Source organism: Vicugna pacos, chromosome 5 (genome assembly GCF_048564905.1).
Source record: "Vicugna pacos chromosome 5, VicPac4, whole genome shotgun sequence".
In the NCBI taxonomy this organism is placed as follows: domain Eukaryota; kingdom Metazoa; phylum Chordata; class Mammalia; order Artiodactyla; family Camelidae; genus Vicugna; species Vicugna pacos.
Genome location: NC_132991.1, coordinates 11,993,860 through 12,007,616, shown reverse-complemented (window position 1 = coordinate 12,007,616; position 13,757 = coordinate 11,993,860). Strand labels below are relative to the sequence as shown.

Genomic DNA, 13,757 nt, shown 5'->3' with positions numbered 1-13,757 from the left:
TCATACTGTAAATCAGTGACCTTTCCACGGTCTTTTAGTGCTATTTTTCCACATGTTCGTGCTTTTTGTTGATGATTTTCCTATTAAAATGCCCCTAAGCATAGTGCTGAAGTGCTGACCAGTGTTCCTTAGGTGCAAGAAGGCTGTGATGTGCTTTACAGAGATAGCACATGTGTTAGGTAATTTTTGTTCAAGCATGAGTTATAATCCTGTGACCAGGAGTTCAATGTTAATGAATCAACAATATTGAATATTAAGTACAGTATCTTCAAAAAGGAAAACACATGAAAAAAGGTTATGCATTGATTGGTTGGTGAAAATATAACCAGAGGCTCACAGGAACCTAACCCTGTATTTCTCCTAGGAGCAGTCATTCAGTATTTGCTAATTCAGTTTTTATGATGACTGATGAAACGTAACTACAACGAATAATGAGAGTCGATTATACCACACTTGATAATCAACGTTTAGTAATCTTCGTCTTCTTAGGGTTCTTAAAGTAACGCACAGGTGAGGGGGACCAGATTGGCTTGTAGGATCTTATGCTTTCTGTGCCTCCCAGTACCTTTTGGTACTATGAGAGTGAATGACTGGACATCTCAGCCAGCTTCCAGGAGGAAGTTTAGATCAAGTTTTCACACAGTGGATCTCAGTTTTACTCCACATGCACTACCTTTGCCATAATTATTCACACTTTGTAACAAGCATTTGCAGAGATGGGATGACTATGTAATTTTTGACTGTGAAATGTTTTTGTCCCCAAGGACCTCATCAGATGTTCATTTTGGCTCTCATTATGCAGCAGTCAATCATTTCAGGAAAGAGACTGTGTTCTAACCTTAGTGACTCCAATTTTATTCTCTCATCATAAAACAAGATCTACTTAGCCAATGTAGAAGAGAAACCTAGGATAAAAGGAAATAAGGAATGTTAAAAAAAAAGATTAGAAATGCTATTCAGGGAAGGAGAAAGAAAAAGAGAGAGAGAGATACGGAGAGAGGGAGAGGTGTAGATTAACACAGACTGAACTTAGCCCAGTGTACCTTAACACAGATGTTCAGCAAAGCTAAATCTGATTCTCATTGAAAATTCCTCCCTTTCAAAATCTCTGCAACACTCTGCAAACAAACATAAAGAGATGTCTTACCTCTAACCCTGTTCAAGATCTCTCCTACCTTGTACTCTTTATATTCTATGGTGGACTTAGAATGCAATTTTAATTATGGAAAGTTGCAAAGCAAGAAGTACTTGAGATCTGCCAGAAGTTCACACACACACACACACACACACACAAAACAAAGACAGTGGATTTAGTGGAAAGAGTTCTAAGCTAGGAGAAAAGGGCTAAGTTCTAATTACTTGTAAATGGCAAGCTACTGGCTTTGTAGGGCACCTATACTATCTGTTTGTGGCTGAAACTCTGCAACTTGTTAGCTGTGTGTTTGCAGGTTAGTCAGGGTTACATCTTTTTTTCTAATATTTTATTAGTTTCAGATATACAACATAGTGATTCAATATTTAAATAGTTCATATACATACAATATTATTGACTATGTTCCCCGTGCTGTATGTGACATCCCTGTGACTTATGTATTTTTTAACTGGTAGTTTGTATCTCTTAACCTCCTTTACCTATTTTGTTCATCCCCTGACCGCCCTCCTTCCCCTCTGGCAAATACTAGCTTGTTCTCTGTATCTGTGAGGGTTAAGTACTTTATTGTGATAGTCCCTCACGACAAACCAGCTGAGAAAAACAAGCCCTGTATCAGGCTAAGAACTATGAAGCAGAAAGTGGATTTATATATCCCCCTCTCTAAATTACATCATCGGGAGGACATCCCAGTCCTTTGAATTCATACACTGAGAAGAGCCAGCAGCCTCTGTAACAAACATGATAGGAAGAGACCAAAATTCAGTGGTTATATCTATCCAGTTTTGTCTCAGTGGTTATTTTGGCTTGCCTTGACTAAAACAGTAATGCACAGGAACTCTCAAGATTTGTGTGAGCCTGGAATTCAGTTATAGTAATTAAGAGAATGGGTGAATGATTTCTTTTTATCCATAACATTGTTGACACATTTGAATGCTTTGAAGACCAAATGCTCACTTGGCAATTTGCTTTGGCAGTAGAACTTTCTGAGATGGCAAAAAGAAAAAAAAAAAAGGGTTTTCAAAGATGGTCACATTTCTCACCTCTTTGTCAGCTATAGTAGTAAATTCAAGGTTTAAAAATTTTAGTCAAATATGGAATTTTATAGAACACAATGTGAATGCCAAAACAGACACCAGTAAAAATTATTTTCACTTCTGTGACTATAGTGAAGCCAATCTCAGATTTAATAGTTACTCTAAAGGAAATGGGAGGACAAAGCTTCACTGTAAAATGCAATACTGTAACAAATGGGGGATGGATTGTAATTTCAACACAAAGAGAGAACACTAGTATCGTTTGACCAAATATGTGGCCAATCACTTTTAATTAAAGCTATTAAAGCAGTGAGAAGAGAGAACAATTTGACCTCTAGGGAGATTTAATTGACAATATTATAATATTTGTGCAATGTACATCCACTACAGGAATAAAAGAAGCTTTTAAGGCTGCAAGCTGAAAAATTAAAGTATCAATATCAGTTCTGTAAATCCTGCAAATAATGGTATAACTTAATATAGCCAGATAGAGAAAGATTTTCTTCACTATATCCACATAGCATAGAGAACAATAATTTCATTGAAATGTCACATACTTATCATCTCTTTCCCTAACATCTCTTGCAGTTTTCCTCATTTTCTCTCTTCCACTATTTTGAAATCTCTAACTAGTAAGAACATAAACATAGGGATATCTTTGCATTATCCACTATGGTCCTTAATGTCACCCCATCATGGGTGCTATGATCCTTGGGAATATGACCTTTAAAAAGGAACAAGCTTCTTTATAAGATGGTACTAAAATCTCTTGAAGACACGTACTTGAAATCAACTACTTGATTTGTAATTTTCAACTGTTAATATGATGTGGATAGGTGTGTTAATCCCATTTTATCTCTGCAAACACCTCAAGCTGCAAGAGTTTTTCCCCCATCAGAATCACTTCTCAACAAATATTGATTGCATGTTGCATGCAAACATGACACTGTGTAAGGTAATGTGGAAGATACAAAGATAATATACACCTGGACATGACAACATTCTAGTGGGAAAAGGAAACTGGTACTTAAAATATTGATATCCTTACACTGCAGGGTGAGAAGTTTCTTAAGAGTCCAGGGTAAACTGTGAGAGGAGTTTTCAACTGAAGGCTATGCAGAGGCTGTATTAGAAGGAAGGAAAAATTTTTCACCTGCATTAGCATAGGATATCCTAGATTAAAAAAGAGAAAAATTCAATATATGCAGAAGGAATTTATCTAAATGATTGATATATAGACTAGGTGAAGGGAAGTTATGGATAAAAAAATGAAAAGCATGTAGAATCCAATATACCAAAATCCTTGAATATCAATGAAGTGGTTTGAACTTTATTTTATAGGCAATGAGGAATCATTGACTATTTTAAGCAAGATAGCAGTGTAGTCACAATTATACTAAGTATAGAGTGGATTGAATGGGGGATGGGATTGATGGTAGGAAGAAGAGTCGGGAGGCTGTTGCACTAAGGCTGAACGAAGGTAATAAAATCCAGAACTAGAATATTTCACATTTTGAATTCTTTCTAAAACCAATTCTTAGATTTCTTAGATTTTGTCAAAAACATATATACGCATTAACACAGAGTCTTTATTCCAAACTAGGTCTGTAACTCTTCTTTTTTTTTATTTCAGATTTTTCATTATTCATATACTGCTTCATATGTGATTTACAACATACACACTAGGTAAGTTCCTTGGTTTTCTGCTTTTCAGGGGCAATTGTCCAATGAAATTGTTGGTGTAGGTGTCAATTTGTTCATGTAAAAATATTTACCTTTTTTCAAGGGAAGTTTGGGAGTTAAATCCTCCAGAAGTAGAGGACTCCATCTTGCAGTATGCGGCCTGGGGTGTCCAAGGGCAGCAGCTGGTAAGCACAGGCATTGATATGCACCAAGTACCGCCAGCCACGGCGCTATGGAAGATGCTTACAGAAGCCACTCCCTTGTAAAAATTGTCCTATTACACTGGGTGGTTTTCATTTACCTTAGTATCTTTCATCTAGTGTTCTAATTTAAGAATATATCAAATAGTACTAATATTATTTTAACCATTAATTTACAAAAAGTTTATAGTGTAATGTATGATTAAGCTGCTATTGAATAATGAAACCCAGAAGATATCCAAGAATACCAGGGCCTCGTCCTATAAAATTTCTGTTACATAATGTTTTCAGTTTTATTGATTCTTAAATCTGTGTTCAGGGTAAACATTTAAGAGAGAAATCTACACCTGACAATGTTCTCTTAACATTTTTCATCATATATGTTGAAATTCTCACAAATTCAAAAGGAGAATGATTGAGCAAAAGCAGTTTGAGCAAAACGTTATTCTCGGACATGTGTCATGGGAGCCGGATAATGGCTTTAAGGGAACACTGCTCGGAAAGTGGCATCGCTTGCTTATCCGTGCAGCCTGAGCACTCTCAGAAGTACGATGCATTGCCAAGATGATTCCTAAATTGTGTGTGTGTTTATACTCCTACTAGCAGCACTATGAGAATTCCCTTTGCTTCATGTCCTCACCAAAATCTAGGTTTTCCAGATCATAGTATTTGTTAATAATGACATTATGACTTCTTCCATGCTTTTTTTTTGATGGTCTTATTTTTTTAACTTTTTTTTTATTGAGTTATAGTCATTTTACAATGTTGTGTCAAATTCCAGTGTAGAGCACATTTTTCAGTTATACATGAACATACACATATTCATTGTCACAATTTTTTTTTTGCTGTGAGCTACCTTAAGATCTTGTCTATATTTCCCTGTGCTATACAGTATAATCTTGTTTATCTATTCTACATGCATTTTTTGATACTTTCTATTTTACTAAAATCTTACTTCACTAGCTACCCTATGAATGTATGGTGTGATCGTTTCTCTCTTTTAGTGTGGGCATATTTTCAAAAACATCCTCTATTATGCTTGTATGATTAAGGTTTACATTTATTTTGAAATAAGTGTTGGTAACTTGTGCAGTTCTAAAAATCCATTTCACCTACCTTTTCAGAATTTTAGCATAATATTTTTATGACTTCTTGGTGTTCTTTTAATCTTTACAATAGTTGCTGAATTTTTTTCCTTCCTAGCATTATTTATAAGTACTTTCAATCTTTTTCTCATGATCAACTTTGGGTGATAGGTATAAATTTTACATTTGTCTTCTCAAAAAGCCCAATTTTAAATTTATTTGATGCTTTCTAGTATAATGTTAGTGTTCTCTTTGTATTTTCTAATACAATCACTGAAGAGTATAGAATTTTATCTAAAATTTGCTTAATCTTCATCCAATAAGTTTGATAGTAATATTTTTAATAGTATTTAACTTGATTTTTTTTAAAGTTTCATTGTATATTCTTATTTCAGGTCAATTATTTTGGTGCTTGTTTTTAAATTTTAAAAAATACGAAATTGGTTTTGAAACTAATTTGTAAAGTTCAAAACCAGATCTTTGTAATAATGACTTTGAAAATGATAAGACTTGATTTATTGCCTAATATAAACTTTTATAAATGTTTTCTGTGTGACAGGTATAGTGTTTTAATGTGCCGAGTAGACCTATCTTGATACATAATTATGTTTCTAAGAGTTTTATTTCCTTACTAGTGATAATAGTTATGTGATCTTTTCCTCTAGTGTTCTATAGGTTTTACATTATATAATTGAAACTTATATGATTTTAAGAATGAGGCAGTTTAAATGTTAAACACATCTTTCAGTGCATTGAAATTCTTGATACTCTTATCAGTATGTTCATCTTCATTGCCATTAGTAATTCTCATTGACCAACCCTCACTCTAACCTTTAACAGAGTCCTTTGACAGATGTTAGAATCCTGTAGGTTTTGTTTTTTTAATTAGAATTGCTACTTCCACAACAGCTGGGTGGGCTGAGGTATGTTTATTCTCCACGAGTCTCAGTTTCCTCATATATAGAAGAGAATTATCAACACCATCATTTCATTATGGAAATTTGAGAAGTATAAATATTTTCCTTAACAAAGTGTATATTATTATTATTTTTATTGCATTTTATAAATCTAAGAAATACTTCCTTAAGCTAATGGTGAAATAGGAAGGTGGTACTAGATATTTCACATCAGGAGAAGGCTATAGAATAATATCCTGTAACTAAACAGTGTGTCTTTTCATTAAAAAACACTTCTGGACCCTGAAATATTCTGAAAGTGAACATGCCTGAGATAGAGACTCTGTCAGTGGTTGGTCTTGTGACCTTGGCCAAATCCTTTTTCTTCTTGGCATCTCATTTTCATCAGTAGTAAAATGAGAGCATTTGACTGTTTTTTAAACCTGCTTCATATTATATCGTATGTAATATAATTCTAAATATTGTATTCTATTTTTTAATACTGAGATTATTTAATTTTCAGAATGGGTTAAAGAAGGGAGAACATGAAAGGTTGAAAGATATAAGGAATGATTGTCGTGACAGGTTTTCTTAATTTTTTAAATCATAGTTTGCCACTCTGAAATATTTAGAGTCAGCTCTAGGGTGGAGTAATGTTTCGGAGTAGGAAAAACACTTTTCACACACAAAAACAGCTTTCACTGTGTCTTGGTGAATATGTTCCATTAAACATGTAAACTAAGTGTTAAATAATAAAATAAGAAACTACTTATTATATAAAAAAGAATCAACAATAAAATAAATTTTAGCCCTGGTCCTTAATTTTCCACGTATTTAACCTGGTTTTATGGACTCAGACAAAAGGGATATTCAGAAAACAAAGGTTTACCAATAATATTGAGAGAAACATATACACAGCAGCCAGACATTAGACCTGAAGCTGCTTAAATATCTTTATGGTTGTGTTTTATAAAGAAATCTGATATAAAACTGTGTATTCACTGCCATATGCACACCAAATGTTTGAATAATTGATTAAATAATTATGGAAGAAAACAAGCCAGTGATTTAAAATGAAAAAAAAATAATGCAGTGGTTCAGATAACATAGGTTATAAACAGTGTGTATGCCTTTATCATGTGTATATTATAAAGGAATGTTAAACAACGTATTTGATACACCTGTGTAGGGCTGTCTCTAGATCGATTCTATTATGATATCCCTGAAGAGTGGCCGCAGAAGCTGTGTAGGATGTGCTAGATGTGAAGATGCCAGGTGGGATTCAGAGAAGGCAAGAATCGGTGTATTCATGGTCAGTGGTGGGTGGACAGGAGGCAGTGGGCAGGTGCTCTGGTCCCACCTGCCTCACTCTGATGCTGGCAACAAGAGAGCTGGTCCATTAGGGCAGGGGCAAATTCCAAACACACAGAATGCCAGAACACAGAGACCCAAGAGAACTTCATGTTTGCATCACTGGGGAGTCCTCAGGAAAATCTTTAAAACTTTGTTTGGTTTTAAATGACTTTTTCTCCAAGCCTGAGAGCAACGTACACCTAAATGCCCAAATAATAGTTTGATACTCTCAAGGAAGTAGCAGTAGTCGCATGCATTTTCTTTAATGATTCCTATTTGTAATTGATTCCTTATTCTTCAATATATTTAAGAAAATCATAAAAATACTTAAAGTTTATTAAAAAAATCATAGATCCTCTCATGGGAGTTATTTGGCAGGTGATTGAATCCTGGTCCATTACTTACTAGCTGTGGACCTTGAGAATATTACTTAATCTCTGTATTCCCTAGCTTTCTTATCTTTAAAATGCCGACAATAGCAGTGCTTTACTAACAGTACTGCTCTGGTATTTAATATATAAATACAAAGCATTTTGAAAAGTATCTGGCATATAGTATTTGAAAAGTATTCATTTTTATTGTTTTACAAAGATTTACGAAAACTTTGTCACTTGAATTTTAACTTCTTCAGCAATGTTAGTGTCTGTAGCCCTTTGTAATGGCATTTTCCAAAGTCCTTTGGGAAAGTTTTGGGATAAATTCCATTCTTGTTGAGGTTATCTTTTGTGCATGTAAACATAAATTCAATAGAAATTAAAGGAGGTGTCTCTACAAATGGTTAATGGTGCATTTCATGTGAATATGACAGGCTTTGTCAGTACTTGAAGCCATCAGCCAAGCCAGCCATCTGATTTTATTAGAGATGAGTCATCACAGTACTTCAGTTTTGCGTTAAGTTTATCAGTCTTGGACTCTTTATAAACTGAGGATAGTTAATTTTTCATCTTTAATTTTCAGTTTCTAATTTTATTTGCTGTCAAATAAACCTCTGGCTGTGGAGAAGAGAAGTAAGAGACTGGACATAATTTCCAGACAAAGAGGGGCTGAGTTAGAACACAGAGGATACAGAATTTTTTAGTAACACTAGGTGTGGGGGAAGACAATTTGGATGTGGCAAACTTTGTGGGAAAAAACTGACACAATACAATGTGCATTATTTAGAGAAGGCAGTGAGTAGCCACTCTAGTTGTAGCAAATGTTTTGTAAAAAAAAAATAGTAGATCCTAAAACAGGAAAAAGTATGTTAGTCATTTGATTGGAAAGGATTTCAGTTTAAGAGGGTCTGGCCTTTTTCTTTTCAAAAATAAGTTCATCTTATGTAAGTTAAAATCACTCATTGTAGAACATTTTGAAAGTTCATATAATTATATGAATTCATATGTAAAAATTAAATATGCCTATCTAGAATTCTACCATATGAATTGAAAGATTTTGAAAATCAGATGAAGAAGTCTGAGCTTGAGAAAGGAAAAAGATTTCACTGATTAAAACATGCTATCTACACTCAGAAAAAACTCAGCTCAAGCCCAGATCCTTTGCTTTTTGTTTTGTCACTTACGGAAGGTCGAACGCTCTAAGCTTAAACTGAGGTTTAAATGAGATATGCCATGTGCACAAGTCGAGTTTCCAGAACACAGTCTTAGTAATGTATATATATGTGTATGTGTATGTGTATGTGCATTCAGAGAGAAAGAGATTGAGAACTTGGCTCACCTAATTATGGGGGCAGCCGGGCCAGCTGGAAACTCTTGATAAGAATTAATATTGCAATCTTGAGCGTCAGTCTTGAGGCAGAAATCCTTCTCCAGGAAACCCTGGTTTTACTCTTAGGGCCTTCAACTGATTGGATAAGGACCAACCACATTATTTTTTACTTAAAGTTGACTGATTTGACTCAATGTTAATTAACCATACCTACAAATGAGTTTCACAACAAGACTAGCATTTGACCAAACAGCCAGGCAACATAAGTAGTCAAATTTACATATAAAATTAGTCATTACAGCATAGTACATGCTCAATAAATGATAGCTGTTAATTTGGTTGCCACTTGTCCTTTCCTGAAATAGCACATTTAATTCACAATCTCATCTTCTTTCACCTAAAAATTTTTGCGGCTTATTTTCCTGTATCCCTCCTTCAGTTGCTCACCACTCTAATCCACACCTGCGGAGATACAGTTAAAAACATAGATCCTTAACAGCTCCTGCAAGGTTATGAAATGTCATTGAAGTGGCTCACAGAGCCGTGGATGTGACACACAAGACGTGACTAAGGTGTCACACCATTTGGCTCGTGACATTTCATCATAGAACAGCACAGATTTTTCTCTGCTTGAACCAAACTCCTTGTAATTCCCAGAGGGTGACACACGGCTGCTTTGTGTCTCTGAATTATTCCCCTTTCCACGCCCAGTCGTGTTTTCTTCTCATCAGAACTCTTTTGTCAAATACTTCCCCCCTCTTCTCTGATAATTTTTCTCAACGTTCTACTTGCTAAGTGAGTTGCCTACATCTCAAGATTCTAACATTCTTCTATCTCAAATTTTAAAAATATTTTATTTATTTACATGGCTGTCTTCCACCACTGACCAATAGTTATTTCCAGAGCAGACAGAATAAAGAATATGATAAATCTGTCTCTCTCTCTCCCCTCATCTCTTTCCCTCCATCTCTCTCCCCCTCCTCTGTCTTCCCCTCATCTTCCCCCCCCTCCTCCTTCATAAAAGTCATCTTAGCACAAGGCAGAATGTAGTTTTATTAAGTATCTGGTTGCATTGAGAAATTAATGAAAAGTTAACTGTTGTTTCCATGAATAATGAGATGCCAAAGAAAGTTTTGAGGTTGGCATAATATGAAAAGAAATTATACATGAAAAGACAGGTCTGGTGGAGAAGTTTATAATAAACTGTAAACAATCGAGTCTAAAGGCAGAGAGCTACATTTAGAGGCCATTATTATAATGTAGAGCTGATTTGATAAATAACAATATATGTAGGAGATGAATAAATCAAGTTTTAAACTGAGATCTAAAATTTGACTTTAGTCCAAAATGAGAATTGTCTTATAAATATGTATTCAAGTAAATTCAATTATGCATATATTATATGTATATTTCTACACTTTTTAGGCAAATAATGTCATTTTAGACTCCTGATTTTTTAAAATCACTTTATTGAGTACAGATAAAAGATTGATATGGGGGAGGGGATAGCTCAAGGTATGGAGCGCATGCTTAGCATGCAGGAGGTCCTGGATTCAATCCCCAGTACCCCCTCCAAGAATAAATAAATAAGTAAACAAACCTAATTCCCCCCCCCAAAAAAAACAAAAACAAAAACAAAAGACTGATACATACAAAAGGCTATACTTTGTATTGAGTATATACAAAGGACTGTACATATTTAATGTGTAAAACTTGATAAGATGAGAATAAGTGTACACCCATAGAATCATCACCACATTCAATGGCATAAGCATATCTATCACCACCCAAAGTGTTTTCTACTCTCTAATTTTTTGTGTGATAAGAACACTTAATATAAGACGGACTCCTTCTTTGATGTTGCTAGTATTTTTTTTCAGTCTGTTCAGAGTAAAATAAATCACCATACCCATTCTTTCAATGGCATAAATCTTTAAAAATATCCAGTGTGTTGCTTAATTTATCACAGTCTAGGTTTTTAAAGAAATAACTTTTCCATATTTTATTATCTATGTTTTTGAAAGATGTAGTGTTTAGGTAATTCTCCAAATACAAATAAAAATTATCAAACTTTTCTATCACCTGCAGTTTTACTACTACTAGAAATTTACCTTAAAATTGCAGTAAAACCATACTTGATTTGCAAAGATTCCTTGCCTCTATATTTTCAACTGATTTGGAGTGACTGCTTACGTTTTCATTAATAGACATTTTGGACAATTTTATTGATTTTCTAGTATGACTTTAGTCCTTCTTGGTTTAAAGTCTGATGTTTAAGACATTTTTCAAACATGTCATTGAAATCTCATGTTCCCTACTAAAAGTCAATATGATTTTGCTTCATTTTCCATTACATAGCTATGTTTCTTCAGTATAAAAGTCACTTTAATAATCAATATAATTTCAGTATAAAAATCATTTTAATTGTCACAAAGATATATTCAAAAACTATATGATAAACATATCCAAATATAGTATATACACATGTGTACTCATACATACACATAGTCACACACACACACATTCACACCCCGCAGCTGGTGTCATGCACACTTGGTGTAAGTCTTGGGTTTAGAGCTCTAAAACTCCAGCAGACCAGAGATGACACAGAAGTAAGTAAGAAAAGAGGCCATTGAGAGTCAAGTTCTATTTCAAGTCAGCTCTTCACTGCGGTGTGTGTCGTGCCCATTCCTAGCCGGTACATTGGTGCAGGACAACCACTCAGGAATGAACCCAGGGAGTTTATACCATAACATCCTCAAGTGTTTTTTGTGATGATCTTTTCCCATAGAAATGAATTTAGACCTTTTTTTTTTAGCTTCATTCATTTTCATTAATGGATATAATTGAAAAAAAGGCTATGTTTGTGTTTTTGCTTCCAGGAAATAAAAGCAATTCTTCATACTGTATTCTAGTATTAGGCACACCTAAGGTCTAATGGCTCTCACTTCATGTTTGGCATCAGGAAAGTCTGTATCAAGAAGCTAATATAATTTCTTTAATCAATATTCAGACCATAATAGGATAAGTATGTTTGGGTTTAACGAAAAACAGCAACAAAAATACCCCTAAAATATCTCAACCATTTTGACTGATGCATTTGCATTGTATTCAGGTATATATTTACATTAATGTATCACGTATGCAAATGTGACAGGAAATACATTCTCCGATAAGTAAAATACTCTAAGAGTATAAATGTTATATGTAGAGAAGAAAAAAATATACAATTGCAATGTATAATTTAAGGAAAATTAATTCGCATTACTGTGTGATATAAATCCCTTAGTGTCTTATAATTATTTAATGAGTATACTTATGACTATTCTACCAAATTCAGAGATTTTCAAAAGAAATGGAAAATGAAATTCTTATCCTTTATAAGACACATTTCAGATTATTTCTACTCAGTTAAGTGTTGCCTATTTCAATGTAAGAACATTGAGCAACTGGCCTGCTGTTAGCTCTCCTCCTGTTAGAGGGTTTGCACTGGCCTTATTCAGGTCTCCTGATAAATATGTGTTGTCTTGACTTTGATGACCCTCTTGGACTGTAAACAAACTGTCTGAAGACAGGAGCTCAAGGTCTGTGATTCTGATAGCATGTGTAAACTGGGTATTGAGCTATGGAGGTAGCAGTCTCGGGTGTTCAATTGAAAATAATAAAAGAAAAGCTGCTTAGGGAAGATGTTGTAAGCTGTGCCAGTGTGTGAAAATGGAAGATATTTAGATACTGACAGTTTCTAAGTGAGGCCAGCCCTGATTTAGATTTAGATGAGAGTAATTAGAAATATCACCAAGCTTATATGAAAATAATAATAAAAATAATGATAATTAAAAAGCAAGAATAGAAAACCATCAATTCACTGTATGCTATCTGAGAATACCTTTTACCCATGCTCTGTTTGTAATATTATATTCAACATTTAGAAAAATCAAATGAAATCAAATACTGTATTATAAAACGTACCAATTGTAATGATGGGACATCTGAAATTTACTTACCTCTTTTGTGGGGAGGCGAGCAGTTTTATCCTGAGTCAAAGTGTTTCATTTTGTTTATCCAGCATGAATTATAAAATTTTATAGAGCTCCTAAAACAGGTCACTTACCATGTGGTATGAACATGCTACTTATTAGGGGTATAAAAGGCATAATATTCCAGGAACTCCCAGAAAATAGAGTTAAAGGTGAGAATACTCAGCTCTGGGAGCACTTAAAACAGGAAGATCCTAACGTGGACCTCACCTTGCAGGGGTGTCCTCTCCAGGGTGTCAAAGCAGTTTCCCGGAGGAAGAATCCTGTAAGTTGAGTTTTGGAGTTACATACCAGGGCAAGATTTGAACCTTTATTTGAAGGCGTCCCTCTGAACTGTAAGAAAATTCTCAGTATGAAAAGAAATAGAGTAGGCCTGTATGGAGTCACATGCTTTAATTATTTTTATACTGTTAATAACAGAAAGCTATAACTTACATATTACTTCCACATGTGAAAAGATACAACAGTCAACCCAGAAATATAAAACTGGTCAATAGATTTGTGCTAGAAAGAAATATCATTGTCTCCCGGTTCTAACGAAAATTAACTATGTTTCCCTTAACTTACATTTAAATAGTTTTGAATTATTTAGTAATAATGAGGTAAATGCAA

At 34.3% G+C, this 13,757-nt stretch overlaps 1 protein-coding gene across 12 annotated transcripts in view; it reads left to right on the top strand.

The window, feature by feature from the left end:
- The window catches only part of DPP10 (dipeptidyl peptidase like 10), a 725,696-nt gene that overhangs the window by 600,797 nt on the left and 111,142 nt on the right, over positions 1-13,757 (top strand). For 11 of the 12 annotated variants that reach the window (XM_072960847.1, XM_072960846.1, XM_006196097.4 and 8 more), the window contains 2 exons: positions 3,821-3,873; positions 3,974-4,055. In XM_072960847.1, coding sequence (XP_072816948.1) covers positions 3,821-3,873; positions 3,974-4,055 — 135 coding nt within the window. Of the gene's footprint in view, positions 1-3,820; positions 3,874-3,973; positions 4,056-13,757 lie in introns of those variants that run through there. The other variant, XM_072960854.1, reaches the window with a different exon arrangement.